This window comes from Lynx rufus, unplaced genomic scaffold (genome assembly GCF_022079265.1).
Source record: "Lynx rufus isolate CCGP_SWC_20201006 ecotype Redwood Valley unplaced genomic scaffold, mLynRuf1.p SCAF_10, whole genome shotgun sequence".
NCBI classification, from domain to species: domain Eukaryota; kingdom Metazoa; phylum Chordata; class Mammalia; order Carnivora; family Felidae; genus Lynx; species Lynx rufus.
Window position 1 is genome coordinate 65980366 of NW_025814824.1, and position 25947 is coordinate 66006312.

The 25947-nt window shown below is 37.5% G+C and overlaps 2 protein-coding genes across 2 annotated transcripts in view; one reads left to right on the plus strand and one right to left on the minus strand.

Moving 5' to 3' along the window:
- The window catches only part of LOC124526286 (olfactory receptor 13C4-like), an 80393-nt gene that overhangs the window by 10767 nt on the left and 43679 nt on the right, over positions 1 to 25947 (minus strand). The window contains exon 3 of the mRNA XM_047099189.1: positions 17372 to 17392. Within this exon, the coding sequence (XP_046955145.1) occupies positions 17372 to 17392 (21 nt within the window). The remainder of the gene's footprint in view (positions 1 to 17371; positions 17393 to 25947) is intronic.
- Positions 15760 to 16725, plus strand: LOC124526295 (olfactory receptor 13C8). Its single transcript, XM_047099200.1, has one exon. It carries the CDS (start codon positions 15766 to 15768, stop codon positions 16723 to 16725), a length of 960 nt encoding a protein of 319 aa, XP_046955156.1. The 5' UTR covers positions 15760 to 15765.

The window sequence follows — 25947 nt, forward strand, 5'->3', positions numbered from 1 at the left end:
GAGGCCCACGGAAGAGGGTAGGAAGGGCGGCGAGGCGGTGCGCGCTCCACGGACTGGCGGGAGGGAGCCGGGGCGGAGGGGCGGCTTGCCGGCCAAGCAGAGCCCCCGAGTCCGGCTTGCAAAAGCGGAGGGGCCTGACGGACTGTGTTCCGACAGCAAGCGCGACTTAGCGTCTGGGAGGTCATAAGTTAACAGCTCTGCTCGGAAAGCGGGAAGGCTGGAGGACAAAGGGAGGGTGAGCTGCGGAGCCCCCGGACGACAGAGCTCAGTTTGGCGGGGAACAAAGGCGCTCGCCAGCGCCATCTCCCCCGCCCATCCCCCAGCCAAAATCCCAAAGGGAACCGGCTCCGGCCAGGGAAATTGCTCGCTCCGCGCGAACACCCAACTCTGTGCTTCTGCGGAGCCAAACCTCCGGCAGCGGATCTGACTCCCTCCGGCTGCCACAGGGCCCCTCCTGAAGTGGATCACCTAAGGAGAAGCGAGCTAAGCCTGCCCCCCCTGCCGCCGTGCACCTTGCCTACCCACCCCAGCTAATACGCCAGATCCCCAGCATCACAAGCCTGACAGTGTGCAAGTAGCCCAGACGGGCCACGCCACCCCACAGTGAATCCCGCCCCTAGGAGAGGGGAAGAGAAGGCACACACCAGTCTGACTGTGGCCCCAGCGGTGGGCTGGGGGCAGACATCAGGTCGGACTGCGGCCCCGCCCACCAACTCCAGTTATACACCACAGCACAGGGGAAGTGCTCTACAGGCCCTCACCACACCAGGGACTATCCAAAATGACCAAGCGGAAGAATTCCCCTCAGAAGAATCTCCAGGAAATAACAACAGCTAATGAGCTGATCAAAAAGGATTTAAATAATATAACAGAAAGTGAATTTAGAATAATAGTCATAAAATTAATCGCTGGGCTGGAAAACAGCATACAGGACAGCAGAGAATCTCTTGCTACAGACATCAGGGGACTAAGGAACAGTCACGAGGAGCTGAAAAACGTTTTAAAGGAAATGGAAAACAACATGCAAACCACCACGGCTCGGATGGAAGAGGCAGAGGAGAGAATAGGTGAACTAGAAGATAAAGTTATGGAAAAAGAGGAAGCTGAGAAAAAGAGAGATAAAAAAATCCAGGAGTATGAGGGGAAAATTAGAGAACTAAGTGATACACTAAAAAGAAATAATATACGCATAATTGGTATCCCAGAGGAGGAAGAGAGAGGGAAAGGTGCTGAAGGGGTACTTGAAGAAATCATAGCTGAGAACTTCCCTGAACTGGGGAAGGAAAAAGGCATTGAAATCCAAGAGGCACAGAGAACTCCCTTCAGACGTAACTTGAATCGATCTTCTGCACGACATATCATAGTGAAACTGGCAAAATACAAGGATAAAGAGAAAATTCTGAAAGCAGCAAGGGGTAAACGTGCCCTCACATATAAAGGGAGACCTATAAGACTCGTGACTGATCTCTCTTTTGAAACTTGGCAGGCCAGAAAGAATTGGCACGAGATTTTCAGGGTGCTAGACAACAAAAATATGCAGCCAAGAATCCTTTATCCAGCAAGTCTGTCATTTAGAATAGAAGGAGAGATAAAGGTCTTCCCAAACAAACAAAAACTGAAGGAATTTGTCACCACTAAACCAGCCCTACAAGAGATCCTAAGGGGGACCCTGTGAGACAAAGTACCAGAGACATCACTACAAGCATAAAACATGCAGACATCACAATGACTCTAAACCCGTATCTTTCTATAATAACACTGAATGTAAATGGATTAAATGCGCCAACTAAAAGACATAGGGTATCAGAATGGATAAAAAAACAAGACCCATCTATTTGCTGTCTACAAGAGACTCATTTTAGACCTGAGGACACCTTTAGATTGAGAGTGAGGGGATGGAGAACTATTTATCATGCTACTGGAAGCCAGAAGAAAGCTGGAGTAGCCATACTTATATCAGACAAACTAGACTTTAAATTAAAGGCTGTAACAAGAGATGAAGAAGGACATTATATAATAGTTACAGGGTCTATCCATCAGGAAGAGCTAACAATTATAAATGTCTATGCGCCGAATACCGGAGCCCCCAAATATATAAAACAATTACTCATAAACAGAAGCAACCTTATTGATAAGAATGTGGTAATTGCTGGGGACTTTAACACCCCACTTACAGAAATGGATAGATCATCTAGACACACGGTCAATAAAGAAACAAGGGCCCTGAATGAGACACTGGATCAGATGGACTTGACAGATATATTTAGAACTCTGCATCCCAAAGCAACAGAATATACTTTCTTCTCGAGTGCACATGGAACATTCTCCAAGATAGATCATATACTGGGTCACAAAACAGCCCTTCATAAGTTTACAAGAATTGAAATTATACCATGCATACTTTCAGACCACAATGCTATGAAGCTTGAAATCAACCACAGGAAAAAGTCTGGAAAACCTCCAAAAGCATGGAGGTTAAAGAACACCCTACTAACGAATGAGTGGGTCAACCAGGCAATTAGAGAAGAACTCAAAAAATATATGGAAACAAACGAAAATGAAAATACAACAATCCAAACGCTTTGGGACGCAGCGAAGGCAGTCCTGAGAGGAAAATACATTGCAATCCAGGCCTATCTCAAGAAACAAGAAAAATCCCAAATACAAAATCTAACAGCACACCTAAAGGAAATAGAAGCAGAACAGCAAAGGCAGCCTAAACCCAGCAGAAGAAGAGAAATAATAAAGATCAGAGCAGAAATAAACAATATAGAATCTAAAAAAACTGTAGAGCAGATCAACGAAACCAAGAGTTGGTTTTTTGAAAAAATAAACAAAATTCATAAACCTCTAGCCAGGCTTCTCAAAAAGAAAAGGGAGATGACCCAAATAGATAAAATCATGAATGAAAATGGAATGATTACAACCAATCCCTCAGAGATACAAGCAATTATCAGGGAATACTATGAAAAATTATATGCCAACAAATTGGACAACCTGGAAGAAATGGACAAATTCCTGAACACCCACACTCTTCCAAAACTCAATCAGGAGGAAATAGAAAGCTTGAACAGACCCATAACCAGCGAAGAAATTGAATCGGTTATCAAAAATCTCCCAACAAATAAGAGTCCAGGACCAGATGGCTTCCCAGGGGAGTTCTACCAGACGTTTAAAGCAGAGATAATACCTATCCTTCTCAAGCTATTCCAAGAAATAGAAAGGGAAGGAAAACTTCCAGACTCATTCTATGAAGCCAGTATTACTTTGATTCCTAAACCAGACAGAGACCCAGTAAAAAAAGAGAACTACAGGCCAATATCCCTGATGAATATGGATGCCAAAATTCTCAATAAGATACTAGCAAATCGAATTCAACAGCATTTAAAAAGAATTATTCACCATGATCAAGTGGGATTCATTCCTGGGATGCAGGGCTGGTTCAACATTCGCAAATCAATCAACGTGATACATCACATTAACAAAAAAAAAGAGAAGAACCATATGATCCTGTCAATCGATGCAGAAAAGGCCTTTGACAAAATCCAGCACCCTTTCTTAATAAAAACCCTTGAGAAAGTCGGGATAGAAGGAACATACTTAAAGATCATAAAAGCCATTTATGAAAAGCCCACAGCTAACATCATCCTCAACGGGGAAAAACTGAGAGCTTTTTCCCTGAGATCAGGAACACGACAGGGATGCCCACTCTCACCGTTGTTGTTTAACATAGTGCTGGAAGTTCTAGCATCAGCAATCAGACAACAAAAGGAAATCAAAGGCATCAAAATTGGCAAAGATGAAGTCAAGCTTTCGCTTTTTGCAGATGACATGATATTATACATGGAAAATCCGATAGACTCCACCAAAAGTCTGCTAGAACTGATACATGAATTCAGCAAAGTTGCAGGATACAAAATCAATGTACAGAAATCAGTTGCATTCTTATACACTAACAATGAAGCAACAGAAAGACAAATAAAGAAACTGATCCCATTCACAATTGCACCAAGAAGCATAAAATACCTAGGAATAAATCTAACCAAAGATGTAAAGGATCTGTATGCTGAAAACTATAGAAAGCTTATGAAGGTAATTGAAGAAGATTTAAAGAAATGGAAAGACATTCCCTGCTCATGGATTGGAAAAATAAATATTGTCAAAATGTCAATACTACCCAAAGCTATCTACACATTCAATGCAATCCCAATCAAAATTGCACCAGCATTCTTCTCGAAACTAGAACAAGCAATCCTAAAATTCATATGGAACCACAAAAGGCCCCGAATAGCCAAAGGAATTTTGAAGAAGAAGACCAAAGCAGGAGGCATCACAATCCCAGACTTCAGCCTCTACTACAAAGCTGTCATCATCAAGACAGCATGGTATTGGCACAAAAACAGACACACAGACCAATGGAATAGAATAGAAACCCCAGAACTAGACCCACAAACATATGGCCAACTCATCTTTGACAAAGCAGGAAAGAACATCCAATGGAAAAAAGACAGCCTCTTTAACAAATGGTGCTGGGAGAACTGGACAGCAACATGCAGAAGGTTGAAACTAGACCACTTTCTCACACCATTTACAAAAATAAACTCAAAATGGATAAAGGACCTAAATGTGAGACAGGAAACCATCAGAACCTTAGAGGAGAAAGCAGGAAAAGACCTCTCTGACCTCAGCCGTAGCAATCTCTTACTCGACACATCCCCAAAGGCAAGGGAATTAAAAGCAAAAGTGAATTACTGGGACCTTATGAAGAGAAAAAGCTTCTGCACAGCAAAGGAAACAACCAACAAAACTAAAAGGCAACCAACGGAATGGGAAAAGATATTTGCAAATGACATATCGGACAAAGGGCTAGTATCTAAAATCTATAAAGAGCTCACCAAACTCCACACCCAAAAAACAAATAACCCAGTGAAGAAATGGGCAGAAAACATGAATAGACACTTCTCTTTAGAAGACATCCAGATGGCCAACAGGCACATGAAAAGATGCTCAATGTCGCTCCTCTTCAGGGAAATACAAATCAAAACCACACTCAGGTATCACCTCACGCCAGTCAGAGTGGCCAAAATGAACAAATCAGGAGACTATAGATGCTGGCGAGGATGTGGAGAAACGGGAACCCTCTTGCACTGTTGGTGGGAATGCAATTTGGTGCAGCCGCTCTGGAAAGCAGTGTGGAGGTTCCTCAGAAAATTAAAAATAGACCTACCCTATGACCCAGCAATAGCACTGCTAGGAATCTACCCAAGGGATACAGGAGTACTGATGCATAGGGGCACTTGTACCCCAATGTTCATAGCAGCACTCTCAACAATAGCCAAATTATGGAAAGAGCCTAAATGTCCATCAACTGATGAATGGATAAAGAAATTGTGGTTTATATACACAATGGAATACTACGTGGCAATGAGAAAAAATGAAATCTGGCCTTTTGTAGCAACGTGGATGGAACTGGAGAGTGTGATGCTAAGTGAAATAAGCCATACAGAGAAAGACAGATACCATATGGTTTCACTCTTATGTGGATCCTGAGAAACTTAACAGGAACCCATGGGGGAGGGGAAGGAAAAAAAAAAAAGAGGTTAGAGTGGGAGAGAGCCAAAGCATAAGAGACTGTTAAAAACTGAGAACAAACTGAGGGTTGATGGGGGGTGGGAGGGAGGGGCGGGTGGGTGATGGGTATTGAGGAGGGCACCTTTTGGGATGAGCACTGGGTGTTGTATGGAAACCAATTTGTCAATAAACTTCATATAAAAAAAAAAAAATAAATAAATAAATAAAATAAAAAAAAAAAACAACTGAGAACAAACTGAGGGTTGATGGGGGGTGGGAGGGAGGGGCGGGTGGGTGATGGGTATTGAGGAGGGCACCTTTTGGGATGAGCACTGGGTGTTGTATGGAAACCAATTTGTCAATAAACTTCATATAAAAAAAAAAGAAAAGAAAAAACAATACTTATTAAAGACTATTGTTCTGTTTTAGTCTTAAAATCTTCAAATACTGTGGTAATGTAGATGGTAAGATACAGTTCCTATTAGAGTTGCATGACAACAAGAATATACCAGTTACATGATATAATTGGATCTAACGACATTTTCCCTGGAGTATGGAAAAGTTTTTAATCCTCCTAACATGTTTACATTCCTGACATTAGTTTGTTGCAAATATTGGACCCTTCCATAGCTTGCCCCCAAAAGAATTTAAATTGCCTTGCTGAGCTAATGGCTGGTCTTTGGGAGGATGTTTCTGGAAATCAAAATGCAGAGACACACTTAAATAAGTACAAAGGCTAGCCTTAAGAATCTATGGGTCATTTTAGTTATTTTTCTGATATTGAACTAGAAGTGGACTGAGAGTGAGAATATTTTATAGATTTTTTTAAACGTTTTATTTATTTTTGAGACAGAGAGAGACAGAGCATGAACGGGGCAGGGGCAGAGAGAGAGGGAGACACAGAATCCAAAGCAGGCTCCAGGCTCTGAGCCATCAGCCCAGAGCCCCACGCGGGGCTCGAACTCACAGACCGCGAGATCGTGACCTGAGCTGAAGTCGGATGCTTAACGACTGAGCCACCCAGGCGCCCCGAGATTATTTTAAATAAACTCATCAATTTTATCAGAGGAATAAACTACTGGTATGTCAAAACTTGAAGAAAATAATTACAGCATCCTGTTTGCTATCTAAATCTCACTAATGTCTGCTCACTTTATCCTGAAAATTGTTACATAAACTAGTGAGCATTACTTGAGGCTGTAAAGCAAAGCAGCTATTAAGAAAGAAGACTGAACTCAGATCAAGAAAGGAAGCCACTCCTCAAGCTTAGAGGTACATATATAAATGACATTATATTCCAACTTCTCTTGTAAATATTGTTTTCAAATTATTGTAAGATATCAATTTTATATGCTTTAACTGGATATATCTAATTTTTCCATCTGTCAAGCTTTCATCATTTAGTGTCATATGGCTTTCCATTAAATTTGAGACCATTGCTGAATAATTTTCACAACAAAGCTCTCAGGTAGGAATTGGCCTCATTTAAAGAAGGAAAAAAGGAGGTTCCAAATCTAGGCACTCTAAAATAAAATTCAGTCTTCTTTTGCCTCTTCAAAAACATTTGTTCTTCCTTCCCGCCCTTTCTTCCCCACAGCAGATAGAATGAGAATGTTAGATTCCTCCATTGGGTGTTAAGACAGCATTGCAGAACAGGTGCACTGCACCAAGCAATTTGAGTATTATTATTGGACCTATAATCTGCTGAAAAAATTATTTCTCTGTCCCAAATGTGTGGAATTTCAATGCAATTATTTGACCATCTTCCATAGTTGCTATGACTACCATATTTTAAAAAATATTTTAAAATAGTTGAGATATCATATCACCCGTATTTCAAAATAATTGTTGAATTCAAAATAATTAAGACAAAAATATGATTCCTGGGGTGCCTGGGTGGCTCAGTCAGTTAAGCATCTGACTTTAGCTCAGGTCATAATCTCACAGCTGAGTTTGAGCCCTGCAAAGGGCTCTCTGCTATCAGCGCAGAGACCACTTCGGATCCTCTGTCCTCCTCTATCTGTCCCTCCCCAGCTCACGTGTACTCTCCCTCACTCTCTCAAAAATGAATAAACATTTAAAAATGCATGTGATTCCTATATCTCACTCTGTATAAATAAATGTACACCACCTCTTCCATTAACCCTTTCTGGAAAATCCTTGGGTCAGGATCACTGTAATCAGCACCTCTTTATCCTAATGCCCCTAAGTCCCAACAGTAAACTTTGACTTGAGAATAAAGTGTGTGGGCACAAAAATCTGCCACTACCCTTTATCTCTGTCTTGTTTTGATTACTACTGATTTGGATTAATCTTGGCAAAAAATAACGTCCCAGAAAAAAAAATCTGAGCATCTATTCCATCTATTCCTACACTGTGCTAAGTACTTCAATTTGTAGCAGAAATTCAGCCTGTGAATCAAATCTGTGGTTGTAATATTCTTAATGTGTCTGTCATTCTGCTTGGATTCCAAGTTTACTTAAATTAGCCTCTCTCTAATTAGCACTAAAACCAATAAGATTAACATAGAACACATTTCCCTGTCTGAGATAATACAGTGTTTCTGAGAGTCTGAGCTTTATAGCCAGACAATGCTTGCTTCTTACACATAGTTAATTAGATACAGAACACTAATAAAGTCATGTACCTTCTCTCAGTATTGTTTTCCTGTTTCTAAAATGAAAAGGCAATAGTTTAGGACAATTCTTTTGAAGCTTCAAAATTATAAAATCATAAAAGAAAAAAATTAAGTTGTTTAATAAATACTGAAATATTTTTTATAAAGAACTATCCTTTAGCTTTGCGAAAAATAGATGTTATAATGATTTCATTTGCTCACCATCATGTCATCACCACCAGCCCCAGTTATATTGCCTAGCACACACAAGGCTACTGCTATTTTTGTGTTGAATGAATTAGTGAATAAGCATTTGGATATTATATTCAGCTTGCAAAGTGCTTTCACTATATCATATCATTGGATTATCTCATTAAATGTATGAAAAAACATAGAATCTGAAAAGTAGTGTAGCACTCACCTACCTAGCATGTGAATTGGGTGTCCTAAGAATGTAATTTTGAGTCTCATTCTCTTTTAATTGCAACTAATTATGACCCAAGGAAGAATCAAATGTGTTTTAAGTTCCTACTCTATAACATAAACTTAGCACATGTGATCAGTTAAACTCAGACAATGCTGCCCCAATATATGTGAGCATACAGTTGCTGAAAGAAGTTAGAAAATTAGCATAATGTCACAGAGTTCATAAGAGATGCAGCTAAGATTTCTTTTAGCTCATGTACATTTGACTACCATTGCTTACAGTGTCCAACATATCCTGGGGCAACTAAGGGAAAACTGAAGACAAAGCAAATATGTCCTTTTTCACCCAGTGAAATACCTTAATAAACACTTCTCTTGGAAGAGAAATTTTCTAAGGGTGGGGAAGAAATCTCTTTTTTTAAAAAAAGACATGAAGAGCAGAAGGGACGGGTTCCTATGACCCCCAGGAAATCAATCTTTTGACTTATTAACTGGGATGTTTTACTTTTCCTCTGGGTATCTGTTGAAGTGCCCTTCATACTCAGAAATGGGAAAAAAAAACAACCTGGAAAACCCAGGCAGAATGAGGCAGTTGTTATTATTTTTGTTAGTTTAATAACTAAAACAATTGGTTAAGACCTGGTTGTGAAAGACCCAACAGAGCATTGGTTTCACCTCAAAGAGAGGCTAGATACACTTTAATTTTCACAGACTATTATAGGACCAAGCTAAGAACCTGGAGGAAATGGCAGGATTGTGTTTTTGCCAAGGGAAATAAAACTTTATAATACCAACTTGACCTAAAATGAACTCTTATGTTTCTAATTCCAAAAGAAGATTTATTTTGAGTCAGGTTCTCTATAAGCTGAAGGAGAGGAGACAATCAATGATTGCCTTGAAAAACAATGATTACAAACCTACAAACCACACAGGTCACAGTTCAATATTAGTAAGAAAGTACATGATCCTGAAGAATGCCTCTAATTAAACTTTTTTTCTGTGTTTTCATCCTTAACATCCCCTGGACAAAATTCCAAAGGTTCCTAATTGCCTGGAGAATAGATTTTAATTCCTTAATGCTACATTTAATATACCACACAAAATGGCAAATCTTCCTTCCTTTTAAAAATATTTTTCTGACTACTGTACCATGATACATTGTTTTCTTGCCTAGAAGCCCCACTGACACATTTTGCCTCATCCTGTTACCTAAGACTCTTTCCCCTCGGCTCAACAAGGCCAAATTCAAGTGACAAGATATCCCTAGCTCTTTCTCAGATGATCTCCCCTTCTTTGAAATCTGTTTGTACTTTCTTTTGTTGTTTGAATAAAACATGTATAATGATTCAGGCTTCCCCCAAGGAAAGCTGCTGGTTTCCTACCAAGTGCTGGTTTCACTACATTGCCATACTGTGGTGGTGTGGTGTGGTGTGGTGTGGTGTGGTGTGGTGTGGTGTGGTGTGGTGTGGTTTTATCAAGGTCCACATTCTGTTCTTTTCCCTCGTACACTCAAAATTGTTGGTTAGAACAGGATGAGTCTGTATCTCATTCACAGGGGTTGATTCACATTCATTCACAGGTACTATTATGAAGCAGAGTACTACACTTTACAATGAGAAATAGAATGGTGGGGTGCCTGGATGGGTCAGTCAGTTGAGTGTCCCACTCTTGATTTTGCCTCAGGTCGTGATCCCAGTGTCATGGAATGGAGCCTTGCGTGGGGTTGGGGGTGCTCAATGTGGAGCCTGCTTAAGATTCTCTTTCTCTCTCCCTCTGCTCCTTTTCCCAGCTAACATGTACACTCATTCTCTCTCTCTCAAATAATAATAATATTATAATAATAAAGAAATAGAATAGCCAATTCTTTTGGAGAGCCGCCACCTAATTCCTCTGCTTAGTCCACTTATTCCTTCTACACAGTGACCTGGATGCCCAGTTTCTCAGTATCATCAGAAGGGAAACACTGAGGGGCGCCTGGGTGACTGTCTCATGGTTCATGAGTTTGAGCCCCCACTGGGCTCCACACTGAGTAAACCAACCAACCAACCAACCAACCAACCAACCAACCAATAAATAAGCTTAACAAAAAAGAAGAGCAACACTGAACCAAATCAAGGGAGTTATTGATATGAATAACATATTTAGTGGAATCAGGCTAATACAAACTCCACATTCATTTATCTCTACATTAAGGATAACCTTTCCAACAGGACCACAAGACTTGGAACCATTTTATGCCTGACTTTTCTTTAGCTAGATTTAAAACGTTATTTTGCAAATGTCTGATCTAACTAAACTTTAACCCATTTTTTTTCTTTTAAATGCCTTATTTTCCCCCCAATCCATTGTGTGTTGTTTTTTATGGAGTCAGAAGTCAATTTTCCTTTGTTCTTACATTTATGATAGTCCACTATACTAAAACTACATTAAATTTTTTTGTCTTAATTCTTTTTTGAGACAGAAAGAGGGAAAGAGGAGGGGAGAGAGGGAGAGAGGGAGAGAGAGAGAGAGAGAGAGAGAGAGAGAGAGAATCTTAAGCAGGCTCCACACCCAGCATGGAGCCCAACATGGGGCTTGATCTCATGACCATGAGATCATAACCTGAGCCATAATCAAGTCAGATGCTTAGCTGACTGAGCCACCCAGGTGCCCCTAAAACTATATTTTTATCAGAGCTCCTTCACTAGCATATGTCCTATATTGCTCTCTATGATTTTTATGTGTTTTTATTTGTTTCCTTTTAAACTTAGACTTTAGTTACTCATACTCCTTTGTATTTATTTTATATTCCTCCGTACATTATTTCCAGTCTTTACAAAGCCTCCTACATCTCCCATAATCACTGATTCTACTAAGCACTTATGTGTTTGATTTGTCCCTAAAAATACATGTACCTTGTAAGGTACATATTTTAAATTTCTATGTAAATTTTATTGTGTTATAAATCACAGTATTGCTTACTTTTTAAACACTTCTTCCAAGATCTATTTATGTTGCTGTATGGACGTCTAGTTAATTTAATTCTCATTTCTGCAAAGTGCTCCATATGGCATGCTCTCATGTGGTAGAACCATTACTCTGAGGATGGGCATCCAGTTTGCCTCCAAACTCCTTTTGTCACAAACCATGCAATGCTGAGCATCGTTATGCTTGTGTCCTTATAGTCCTGGGCAAAAACGTATCTGGGTCATCTTCCCAGGACAAGAATCACTGAGTCCTACCCAATTTTAATAGAACCAGAGAGTTTTCAGTATACCAGTGTACGCTCCCAACAGAATTCTACCTCCCCACATCTTGCCAACTTTTAGTATCATCTACTTTGGTAATGAACATGAACGATATCGCATGGCTGTTTTAATGAGCATTTTTCAGATTTGCGAAGCATGAGATTTTTCCATATATTCATCAGTCACTTAGGAAATCTCTTCCATAAATGACTAATTCATGTCATTTCACCAATTTTCCATTGGTTTAAAGCTTTATCTTTTGGGTTAACAAAAGAGGTTTTTATTTTTGCGTTTTTTTTCTTTTTTTCCCCTTTTTGTATATTCCATCAAGAGGGTTACTTGTCAGACAAGTTAGTAGTGTATTCAGTTAGATAGCGTAACTATCTTCTGCAGTCTGTTAACTTTATCTCTGAGGTCCTTCATTGGATTAAGTCTACCAAGTTTTGCTTCATAGTTTATGCTACTTGGATTTTGTTTTAAAAGTGTTTTTCCTCCACTATAAGTTTACAAAGATTCTCTATATTGCCTTTTATTAATTTTGTAATTTCTCTTTTTCACATTTAAATTGTTAATTCATCTGGTTTCCACTTTTACGTATGGTAATCCTAGGATCTAATTTTTATCTTTTATCCATATCTAAAGATATTTCCTTACATGATCTACTAAGCCATCCCTTCTTGACTACTTTGGGTTGACAGTTTTATGATTTATCAAATTCCCATATACTAGTGTCTGTATCTGAGATTTCCTTTCCAACGGACTACTTAAGTGTCCTTGATCCGTTTTCATAATATTTTTATTACTGTAGCTTTGCAGTATGTTTCAAATATGGACGCTCCCCTTATTTTTCGTTGTAAAATTAACTGTGTTTTTATTCTTCCACATAAATTTTAGGATGAATACTCCCATTCCTCAAAAAATTTCAGCTACATTTTTGTATATATTTAATTGAGTGTAGAGACTAATTTGGGAGAAAATGGCAGCCTTACATTTTTATTCCATATATTAACATGCTATACTTTTTCAATTCCTTACATCTGCTATGCTCTTTATTATAATTTTTAGATCATTTCTGTAAATGTCCTGTGCATGCTTTATTAGGTCAAAACCCAGATGTTTTATATTTTTTGTTAATCTTATTATATTTATTTTTATTATATTTGCTAATCATTCCTTATTACCATAAAGAGGACTACTAATTTTTCCATTGATCTTACTTCCAGAAGTCTAATTTTTCTCATTATTTCTTATACATTTGTTAGTATCATTTTGTTGCTACTTCTTTTTTTAATTTAATTTATTTATTTTGAGAGAGAGGGCAGGGGAGGATCAGAGAGAGAGGGTGAAAGTGAATCCCAAGCAGGCTCCTCACTGTCAGGGCAGAGCTGGACATGGGACTCGAACTCACAAACTGTGAGATCATGAGCTGAGCAGAAATCAAGGATGGGATGCTTAACTGACTGAGCCACTCAGGCACCCCTTTTTGTTGCTACTTCTGCCATTTTCTTGCCTTACTATTTTGACCAGGACTATCAAGTCCATGTAAGAGTGGGGATCTTTTATCTTATTACAGGTAATGAAAATGTATAATAAACTGCCTTAATTATTAGTGACTAATTTTTATAGGTTCTTGGCATATAGTTTTATTTCAAGATTAAGAAGTTATCCTATGTTTGTGGAACTTCAAATAGTTAATATGAAATTATGAATTGACCTCCACCAAATTTATTTCCTGCATCTCTTGAAATAATTAATTTTAATTTTCTTTCATCTATTTATATCATGATTTACTTGTGATGTTTACCAAATGTTTAAGGAAGGAAAATCTATATATCATACAATAATAATCCCTCCTTCCATGGATTGTTATGAATAAAAGCATTTAGATATGTATCTGACATTGAGTAATCAATACATAAATTCCTATTTTATTATTATCATTTCTAATAAAACTATTAAATGCAGATTATTATTATATCTAAGTCATGACATAGGTGATTTTAAAACTATGCCCTTTGGAATCCTCTTAAATTTTTTTTTCTTTAATGTTTAGTTTTGAGAGAGACAGAGAAAGAGAGAGAGAGACAGAGTGTGAGCGGGGGAACGGCAGAGAGAGAGGGAGACACAGAATCCGAAGCAGGCTCCAGGCTCTGAGCTGTCAGAACAGTTCAAACCCAAAACCATGAGATCATGACCTAATGAGGGGCTCGAACCCACCAACCGTGAGGTCATGACATGAGCCGAAGTCGGATGCTTAACTAACTGAGCCACCCAGGTGCCCCTGGAATCCTCTTAAACCAAACTGAAGGAGGAAATGTAAATAAGGAACTAAATGAATAGTACTCTGTCTTCTCTGGCAAACCAGTATAACTTCAATCAGAGAAAATTTCTTGTTTGCTTTACATATTATGCTTCTGTATAAATTTGATTTGCTAAAAAATAATGGCTACGTATCACTGGTTTAGTTAAATGTGTACATTTTGAATGAAAGCACTATTATTACAGTTGATCCCTAAGTGATAGTCCTTGCATGAGGTGAAAATAAACAAATTAAGAGGAATCTACAATCTACATTATATTTACTCATGATAAAAATGGCTTTGTAAGCACTTTTAATTTCTCTTTCTTTAAGAAATTTTTTAAATATTTATTTTATTTTTAGGAGAGAGAGAGCAGGGGAGGGCCAAAGAGAGAGTAAGACAGAGGTTCTGGAGCAGGTTCTGTGCGGACAGCAGAGAGCCGGATGTGGGGCTTGAATTCATGAACTGCGATATCATGACCTGAACTGAATTTGAATGCTTAACCAACTGAGCCACCCAGTCGCCCTCAATTTCTTTCTATTAAAGAAAACTATTTATTTAAACACATACTTCATTATCATATTAAGGTAGATACTGTAGCAATATAAGGATACGTCCCTCCAGTGAGACGGCTGTGCTCAAGGAGGCTATGTGCAGATAGGTAATACTACTTATTACCACCAGCAGCCAAAATGAGGTCTAAAAAGGGATATGATTATATAGGACCACATTATGACTTTGACTGGCCCTTTCTTCCATGAGATAATATTAAAAGTTGTATTTTACATCTGCTTTCATATAAAGATAAATATACTAATATTATGTACTAAAGCTTAAAAACTCAGTTTTATTCAGATTTTAAAAGAAAGAAAAACATTTTCATAGGCTTCTAACAGTATGATAGGCCTACTATGCCTACCGGATACATTGGTCCTGCAGCCATGAGTCAAGAATTCAAATACATATACAATCCCATCAGGTATTATAAATGGTTGAGATCAACTGAGAATAACATATTTACTGGCAACTAATATTCACCTCCAGTGACAAGCAGGTAAGAGAGATAGGAGGGTAATCTGGTGTCATGGAGAACATGCTTCAAATAAGAATGGGCAAGTTGTAATTGAGCTCCATCATGGAAATAGGTGTAATGTTTTTAAATATTATAATTTATTTGAAGACAGGCTGAAAATGTAGATTTTTTATACCATATCTTCTGCATGTAAAATATTGACCTCTAACTCAAAACTTAAAACACTGCAGAAAAGACTGTCAATCAAACTACATCTCTCTTCTGCATCCAGACTATAGACACTAAATTGGTGTGCAGTCAGTATGTTAAGAGGCAGAACTAGTTGGAACAGCCATAAACTGGTTTGGGATCCAAATGTCCTATAATCAAATGTACTCTCTCTTAACCCTGAGATGATCAGGTTAGGATTCTGCTCTAGTGGCCTGAGTTTAGAGTGAGAAAGCTGCCCCAGAGTTATATTGTTATACCCAAATATAGAACTGCAGTGACACAGAATATGATTCTTAAAAGAGGTAGCTCTTGCAGATACTGTATTAACAAATTTCTATCCTATCATCCATAGAGTGCTATTGGAGAAGGAATATATGTAATATGGAAAGGACCAATGATTCCATGCTGACAGAATTTGTCCTTGTTGGGCTTTCTGCCCACCCAAAGCTCCAGACAGTTTTCTTTGCGCTAGTTTTGTGGATGTACCTGATGATCCTTCTGGGAAATGGAATCCTTATCTCAGTAATCATCTGTGATTCTCACTTGCACACCCCCATGTATTTCTTCCTTTGTAATCTTTCCTTCCTGGACATTTGTTACACAAGCTCCTCTGTCCCACTAATTCTTGACAGTTTTCTGACAGGAAGGAAAAGGGTTTCCTTCTCTGGGTGCATGGTGCAAATGTTTCTCTCCTTTGCCATGGGGGCCACAGAGTGTGTGCTTCTAGGTATGATGGCACTCGACCGCTATGTAGCCATCTGCTACCCACTGAGATACTCTGTCATCATGAGCAAAAATGCCTACCTGCCCATGGCAGCTGGATCCTGGGTCACTGGGCTTGTGGACTCAGTGGTGCAGACATCTCTCGCAATGCAGTTACCATTCTGTACTAGTAATGTCATTAACCATTTTGTCTGTGAAATTCTAGCTATCCTAAAACTGGCTTGTGCTGATATTTCAATCAATGTGATCAGCATGGCAGGGTCAAATCTGATTGTTCTGGTTATGCCACTGCTAGTAATTTCTATATCTTACATTTTTATTGTCACCACTATATTGAGGATCCCCTCCACCAAAGGAAAACGTAAGGCCTTCTCCACCTGCTCCGCCCACCTAACAGTAGTGATTATATTCTATGGAACTATCTTCTTCATGTACGCAAAGCCCAAGTCTAAAAGTTCTGTTGATGCTGATAATCAAGACATCATTGAGGCCCTCATCTCTCTCTTCTATGGAGTAATGGCCCCCATGCTCAATCCTCTCATCTATAGTCTGAGAAACAAGGATGTAAAGGCTGCAGTGAAGAACATGGTGGGTAGAAAAAACTCTGATGGAATCTGAGTACAGATTTACACTATGTAAATCCAAAGCTGCTGCAGACACAAAATTTGAAAAGAGAACATTACTATGTGAAAACAAATTCACCATGTGGCATTCAAAATCATCTGACAGAAATATTTTGGTGGATGTTGTTACTATTAGCTTTTTGTTTTAACTGCAGAAATAAAACATGCTTGTGGTTTTAAAAAATACTATTATGTAAATGCAAAATGTGAAAATCTCTTAGGAATCCCCAGCAAAATATAGTCACTCTTAAACATTTAGAAAATAATACAGGCAAAAGGTAGACTAAAATCACTTGACATTAATATAACACTGTGTTAACTAACTGGGATTAAAGTAAAAAATTAAAGAAAAAACAATACTGAAACAGAAATATGTAATAAAGACGTAAACATTCAGTAAAAAAAGTGTACTAAAAATATTCTGTAACCTAAAATAAGTACACTTTTAATTAATTATGCAAAAGGAATATTAATTGGCACATGGCATATTATATATTGATTTTTAATTTATTCATTTGTTACTGTCTGTGTCCATTATATAAGCTCACTGAGAGTAAAAACTTGTTTGTTTATTACCCTATAGCATCCCAAAGACCAGAATAGAGCCTGGCACATAACAGATGCTCAATATATATAGTTACTTATTTTAATAAATAAATGAACTATATCTTGGGTAAGAGTAGAAATGTGTATCTGTCATATCTGACGTAACAAAGGTTATTCAAAAATAAAGCTGATTCAATGTAATATTTTCTAAATAAACTATATTGGCTTTGTTAAAATATTACCTTTTATTTTCTATGTGATGTGTATTATAATGTAGAGGAAGAGGTTTTTTTAACTAGCTACCATAACTTTTCTGGATTTGGTATATAATGAGTCTAAAGTAACTAATAGAGTCCCTTGGGAATGCATCCTAAGTTTTAACAGAATAAAATAGAGGTGATGTGGTAGCACAGTTCCTCTTGGACTTTGACAAGAGACCAGGTTGCAATGAGAACTTCTTTCCTACTCTGCACTGGAACACATAGTTCCCAAGCAGTAGGAGAACTAGACAGAACTGGTAATTAACAAAAGTTTCAATAAAAAGATAAGACATAGCAAAAGGAAAGGAGTCAAGTCGCTCAATAAACTACAGAGCTATAGAGTTTTGGTGTTGAAAAGACAAAGACGGCCCAAAACTGAGATGATCTCTATTGACTGAAGAGTGCAGCCGTGTGGGGCAGTGCCAGTGTGAGTACAGAAGCCCCATTTCCATTGAAGCAATTGAGTGAGATATGTCAATAGAAGAAAGCACTCCTTTTATCTAGCCCTTTGAAGAGTCTATGGGATTTGAAATATAGAACACAAATCTAAAGTAAGACTATAACTACTTTTAAACTCAAAGAGTAAGCCCATAATATCTTCCTTTCCTGTTAATGGGTAATTAATGTTACTTCAGAAGATTAATTCATTCATAGTGCTAAATAGTGCCTGGAATATCCTAAACATCCAATAAGCATTAGTTGTTTTATTATTAGTAGTGTTGAGTGAACTTTAATAGGTCAGAAAGCTTTGAGCAAGTGCAAATTTTTCATCCTTATTTTTTATGGAGGAATTTTAATGCCATTAAACCATTGTCTCTCAACTTCAAATCCACTTTTCTATGCTCTGTTTTGTGAATTAGGACTGGGTCACTGAAAGCCACTTTCTCTCTGCTAGCTAGCTTTTTTTTTTTTTTTCTTTTTACGTAGGCTTCACACTGAGCATGGAGACCAATGCAAGGATTGAACTCACAACCCTGAGATCAAGACCTGAGCTGAACTAAAGTGTCCGATGCTTAACTGACTGAGCCAACCCAGAGCCCCTGCTAGCTAGTTTCTGTTAAATTCTTGCTAAAGAGTTACTGGAGAATGGGAGGCTGGCTGATGACAAGAGCCTTGAGTTTCCCTACTCTTTTCTTCCTGTCAGCATCATTCCAGATAGGGTTCTTCACCATGACAATGGCAGCTCCTTAGCTGCTTCCAATATTGGTTTCAGTTTTCATTTCTTCTCTATAACTCAGAATCAGCAGCCTACGAGTGCCACCTCCTCAGAGGTTTGAATCTGTCACTCAGCTTTTACTTCCAGTAAATGAATACTCATGAGTCAAGTGTTCAGTCTAGGTATCTTTAAGAGCAGTAAAATATGCAATTCTCTGCTTGAGAAATGTAGTGAATTAGAGCATAAACAGTGTATTTGGTCAGACTATGATTCCCATACACAAATAAATAACAGAAGGTACTGGGCAAGACATTTGTATTTCTTCTGCAGTTGCTTTCTTGTTTCTAAAATGTAGATTACTATGAAGGTCTCTTTAGTATATTCTAAAATAACATAGTAAAAGTCATATACTCATATGAAAGGAGAACATTGAGTGGTTCACCAACCCTAAATACTTGTAAGAAAGGATAAACTTAGAACTTTGAGAAAAATAAAAGTATAACTTTTTTTCCCCACTAATACATATCTAGCACCCACCTAAGTTTTATGTCTGGCATAGTACACTATTTCTGTAAATTTATTAAATTAATGCAGAAGTAAGTAAATATCAGAATGAAAAAAAAACAATTTCAAGAGGACACATATAGTTTCCAAATACTTTATCAAGATCATACTATTGGGTCCTCAGGATAACTCTTTAATGATCTAATATTTCTCCAACTGTACAGAAGAAAGATATTAGATCCAGAAATGTAGAAATATCTGCAGCCACAACCAGAATGTGAGAGAGAAGTCTTTGATTTGAACAACAGAATTAACAAGCTTAACAAGCCAACTACAATGGCATACACATTCTTCTAAAGCACATATAGAACATATACAAAATTTGATATTTTATTAGACCAAAAGTAAGAATCAGCAAATTTCAAAGAAATTATATTGAAAAGGCTATATTCTGGAAAGACCCCAAATCTGTATCAACTAATGAATGGATAAATAGGATATATATATATATATATATATATATATATATATGTACACACACACACATATATATACATATATATATGTATGTATATATTATATTAATATATATAATGGAATATTACCCAGCCATCAGAAAGAATAAAATTTTGCCATTTGCAACAACATGGATGCAACTAGAGTGTATTATGCTAAGTGAAATAAGTCAGTCAGAAAGAAAAATATGATTTCACTCATATGTGGAATTTAAGAAACAAAATAAATGAGCAAAGGGGAAAGTAAGAGAGGCAAAACCTCTTCGACCTCGCCCACAGCAACTTCTTATTCAACACGTCTCCGGAGGCAAGGGAAACAAAAGCAAAAATGAACTATTGGGACCTCATCAAAATAAAAAGCTTCCACACAGCGAAGGAAACAATCAGCCAAACTAAAAGGCAACCGACAGAATGGGAGAAGATATTTGCAAATGACATAACAGATAAAGGGTTAGTATCCAAGATCTATAAAGAACTTATCAAACTCAACACCCAAAAAACAAATAATCCAGTGAAGAAATGGGCAAAAGACATGAATAGACACTTCTCCAAAGAAGACATCCAGATGGCCAACCAACACATGAAAAAATGCTCCACATAACTCATCATCAGGGAAATACAAATCAAAACTCTAATCAGATATCACCTTACACCTGTCAGAATGGCTAACATTAACAACTCAGGCAACAACAGATGTTGGCAAGGATGCGGAGAAGGAGGATCTCTTTTGCATTGTTGGTGGGAATGCAAGCTCATGCAGCCACTCTGGAAAAGAGTATGGAGGTTCCTCAAAAAACTAAAAATGGAACTACCCTACGACCCAGCAATTGCACTACTAGGCATTTATCCACGGATACAGGTATGCTGTTTCGAAGGGACACATGCACCCCCATGTTTATAGCAGCACTATCCACAATAGCCAAAGTAAGGAAAGAGCCCAAGTGTCCATCGATGGATGAATGGATAAAGAAGATGTGGTGTGTATATATATATATATATATATATATATATATATATATATACATACAATGGAGTATTTCTCGGCAATCAAAAAGAATGAAATCTTGCCATTTGCAACTACGTGGGTGGACCTGGAGGGTATTATGCTAAGTGAAATTAGTCAGTCAGAGAAAGACAAAAATCATATGACTTCACTCATATGAGGACTTTAAGAGACAAAACAGATGAACATAAACGAAGGGAAACAAAAATAATATAAAAGCAGGGAGGGAGACAAAACAGAAGAGACTCATAAATATGGAGAACAAAATGAGGGTTACGGGGGGGGGGGTTGTGGAGGGGGGATGGGCTAAATGGGTAAGGGGCACTAAGGAATCTACTCCTGAAATCATTGTTGCACTATATGCTAACTAATTTGGATGTAAATTTTAAAAAATAAAAAATAAAATAAATAATAAAATTTATCAGATATAGAAAGAGCAGGTTTTTTGAGGGAAAGGTTTATACTTAAATTCTTATAGGCAACTTGGCTAGAGAAAGAAGGAAACAAAAAGAAAAGGAAGATAAGGACATGGAACAATGTAAACAATTTTTAATGCAAAGTCAACGTGCAAGGCATTGTGCTATATATCCACAGGTTATTATTTCTTACTAAATATTCACAATAATCTTGAAAGATATATCTTCTTGTTCTTAATTTATAGATGAAAAGACTAAGACACAAAGAAGTTAAGATCATACTGATGCGAAGTGGGAAAACTAGTTTTCAACCACAGATTTCAACCACAATCAATATGTCTTGATTATAAAGACATATATTTTCTTATTTCCTACTAGTCATAAGGGAAATATCTTGAAGTTCAGTTGCTTCTGAATGAGGAAAATTAATTCAAAGGTATTAGAGAGCAAGAAGGGTAAGATATTCTAATTGGATTTAGCCTTACTTAGAATTTCCCCAAAGTTGTTAGCTGTATATATAGGTGAATTCAGCAGGTTATGGTGATCAAGCTTTCGATGATTGTGCCAAAGGCAATGAATAAGAGTGGATAATATTTTGACTTTGTCTTGAGCCCAGTATTGCATCATCCTCCTTAGGAACTCAATGATCCCCATACTTACAGGTAACAGATGATATCACCAGGAACCAAGTGTATTAACCAACCAGAAAACTGCTGAAGAAACCTAAGGTCATGAGTTTTCAGTGTGATGCACTTCAGGGAAGATGAATTTTTAGGGCGTAAGAATTTTTAGTTTATCAAAAGAGGAAGAAACTAATAGACAGCATATGGAATATGCAAACTATTTAGCTTGGAATCTCACCTCCACATCTACCTTACTAATCCTTTAGCCTATGTAAGTAGTTTAACTTCTCTGAACCTCAGTTTTTTTCATTCGTCTTAAAGATTAAATGTACCAGCTTATTTACCCACATTTTACAGAGCTTCTCTCACTCTAGAAAAAAGGGTCTTAGTTTGAAAAACCAAGGAGCCAGAGGAATAGGGAGAAGTTCAACTATAACCAGGAATGTGTAGTCCAAGAAAAATTACACAAATTTCCTAGGTCATATAGCTTGGAAGTGGCACAGTGGGGATTAGAGCACAGCTAAACAGACTACAAATTTCATACATTTTTCATCACTCCATCATGTATCTCAGTGTTTCTGGCTGCCAGAAGACCTTCCTATCTATCTCTTTAGAAAATACCAAAGGACACAATTTCCAGCACTATATGACCTCTAATTATGCAAAACATGGGGGATCCAAAGAGGCCAACCGACCTAGGAAGACCTTGTTTCTGTTTTACTTGTTATCTCATAGCCTGGTAATCTCTTCCCATGGGAATATAAAACACAGTCTGATATTTACACCTGAGCAAGAAACTACATCTCAGAGGACATCATTAAAAGTTGACTGACCTACTTCTATCTTATATCAAGGTACAAATAGGTTACATAGGGATGGGATCCCATGTGTTTGCAACAGTCTAAAGTCAAGCTTGTTAAAGTAAGCTTGCAACTTTTTAACAACACTCTTCTGTCCACAAGTTTTCTGGAGGGAATCTGGGACTGTTCCTAGGAGATTCATTTCTCCTCTTTAGTTACAACTAAACAGTAAAGAAAAGAGTATATGAGATCATCATGTGGAAAATTCTAAAAGTGGATTCATCTTATTCTGTGAAGAGAAAGCAGTTCTCTTTGCACTTCCATCAAGAAATCATTAATAAAATATAAGTAGACAAGGTAAAGAATACATATTCTGATAAAAACATTGAATAGAGAGTCAGAAGTGATAAACTTCTAATAGGAAGGGGATATTAAAGCAGATGCTTTTTGTTTAGTCACATAGAATTAAGGAGATTTGCCACAGTTGTCACTCCCTCATAAAGCTTTAAACCCCACTTGCTTTACTCAAGTACAATCATTGCAAATCCATGAAGATATTTGAGTTTGTGACTCCTGAGAGACATGAAATCATATAGATAGTTCACTTTCATCCTGGTAAATTAAGGGCCCATATTATTAATGTTATGATTTTTTAATATGAAATTTATTGTCAAATTGGTTTCCATACAACACCCAGTGCTCATCCCAACAGGTGCCCTCCTCAATACCCATCACCCACCCACCTCTCCTTCCCACCCCCCATCAACCCTCAGTTTGTTCTCAGTTTTTAAGAGAATACCATGGGGGAGGGGAAGGAAAAAAAGAAGAAAAAAAAAGGTTAGAGAGGGAGGGAGCCAAAACATAAGGGACTCTTAATGTTATGATTTTAAAACAGAATGATCTAACTTTTGAAACAAAGAGTACTTTTTCTCCAAGAGTCACATAAATCCAGGAAAACCATAGGACAGGGCACTATAATAGAGAATCTTGAAGCACCTAAGTAGGATTCAGTAAGTATTAAGAATTTTTTCTAACTCAGAATTTATATAATCTATAATGACATTTAAATATGGCAGAAGTTAAGTGCTCAGCTCAGAACCAGTAAGATGATAAATGGCAAATAAACAAAGAATGATAAATAAAAAACCATACTAATCAGCACAACTTTGTAACAGGACTGTGCTCATCACATCAATTCAGAATCACTTTTTTTTTTTTATGAAGTTTATTGACAAATTGGTTTCCATACAACACCCAGTGCTCATCCCAAAAGGTGCCCTCCTCAATACCCATCACCCACCCGCCCCTCCCTCCCACCCCCCATCAACCCTCAGTTTGTTCTCAGTTTTTAACAGTCTCTTATGCTTTGGCTCTCTCCCACTCTAACGTCCTTTTTTTTTTTTTTTTTCCTTCCCCTCCCCCATGGGTTCCAGAAACAATCATGACCACCCCCAAAGAGCAACCTGTTCCCTTAGTGTTCTTTTGGGAGTTACAAAAACAAACTAGTTGTTCATCTGCAACTAGATATGTGAAATCTATTATAGAAATTTTAATATGCAGAATGCATTTTTTAAAGATTTTTAATATGGAGAATCCAAGATTTTTAAGAGTAGCTATATGACAGATATCCATGAGATCATCCACTGACAGAATATTTGTACTGAATATAACACAACTGTATTAATATTACATAGTACCCAACAAATAAAAATGTATCAGCATCTGTCTCTTTGGTATCTGGTAGCCCTGGACACAGGAATCTGCAGTGAGAAGAGAATTGGCCATGCTCACCTGCCAACTCTTGTGCTCCAGTCATACCCTGCTCTCACCCACTCCCACTCCACACAAAGCTCCAGAAGGAATAAAATGTGCTACCTGGCTACAATTGGAGCACTCAAATATGAACATGGGAATGACAGCCCTGACCCTTGAACGTATGAGTCCTACTTCTTCCAAATGTCTTACATGTAATTTTACAGGAAACTGTGCTGCATGTGAAAGTAGAGAATGTGTAGTCAGATTGTAATATCTTCTGTCTTCTCACTGTCTAGAAAGTAGTCCTCACAAGATATCCAGTTGTGGCCATTTCAAAGTTTGAGAATGAATGTAAAACTAAGCCCTGACAAGAGATGATACTCATTAAAAACATTTAATAAGTAAGGAAGGCACAGGCAACAATTAATCAGAACAGAAATCCAGCTGGAATGTATATTAAGCTATAAGCAGAGTGGAAGTTTGATGTGAATCACATTTTAAGAAGATCCACCATGCTATCTGGAAAATATGTTGAAGAAAGACAGAGTGAAAGCTGCAAGGCCAGTTAGGAACCGTGGCAGAAATGTCATTTTAAGCAGGAGCTCATGACTTGTCTGAGCTCTACATTACTCATATTTGTGTCTCCCACAGCTTTTTCGTCTGCCAATGTGCCTGTTGAGTTAAACTGACTTGAATACACTTATCAAGAAAAATATGCCTCCTCTAATTTAGATGAAGTTATCAGAAATCATTTGTCAAGATTTTGTGTAATCAAATTCAATAAGTTATACAATTTTGTCTCACACAAGCAATATGTATTTTCCCCAACTCATCAAAAAATAGATTCCATTCTTTGGTGGCAGTGATTCACTTTGATGCTCTATTGATTTTTATAGCTTCATATTGAAGCAGAATGATTACATGCCTGTTTTATTTACGAAAACCAATAGAGTGACTACTTGTAGCATCAACATTAGGCAAACTATACTCAGATTCACCAACTCATAATCAAACACAACAAGTTAACTATCTTCTATGGAGTATCTATTAAATACCAAAAAACATGATATGTAGTTTTTATCACATAACAGCCTTACAAGGTAGTTATAATACTCACTTTACAATTCAAGTATCTTACTCAAGGTCAACAAGTTACAAGCCAGGAAACTGAGGTCCTAACACATATGTATCCAACTCCAGAGCAAAATTCTTTCTATTATAGAAAAATGCATATTTAAATATTCAACATAATTAAAATAGCAAGCACTTTTATTGAGTACCTACTATGCATCCATAACTGTGTTAAATTCTTCAAATGCATTGCCTCAGTAATTCTCAGAATAACAACATTCTGAGAGTTTTAACTCCTAACAATATTAGGAGTTTTTAAGTTCCTCATTGTACAGACATGGAACATAGGTCTAGAGAGGTATAGCAACCTCACTAAGGGCATTGAGGTAGTGCTTAACAAACTAGACTGTCCATAACTCCAGAATCCAATGTTCTCAACCACTTTACTCTGTCTCCTAAATGACATAAAAAATGGCATAAAATGCTTTGCTCCTACAGAGTCAGGCAAAACCAGTAACCAGAACATAATACATTAGAGATAACTTTATTTACCACAAAGAGCCTCATA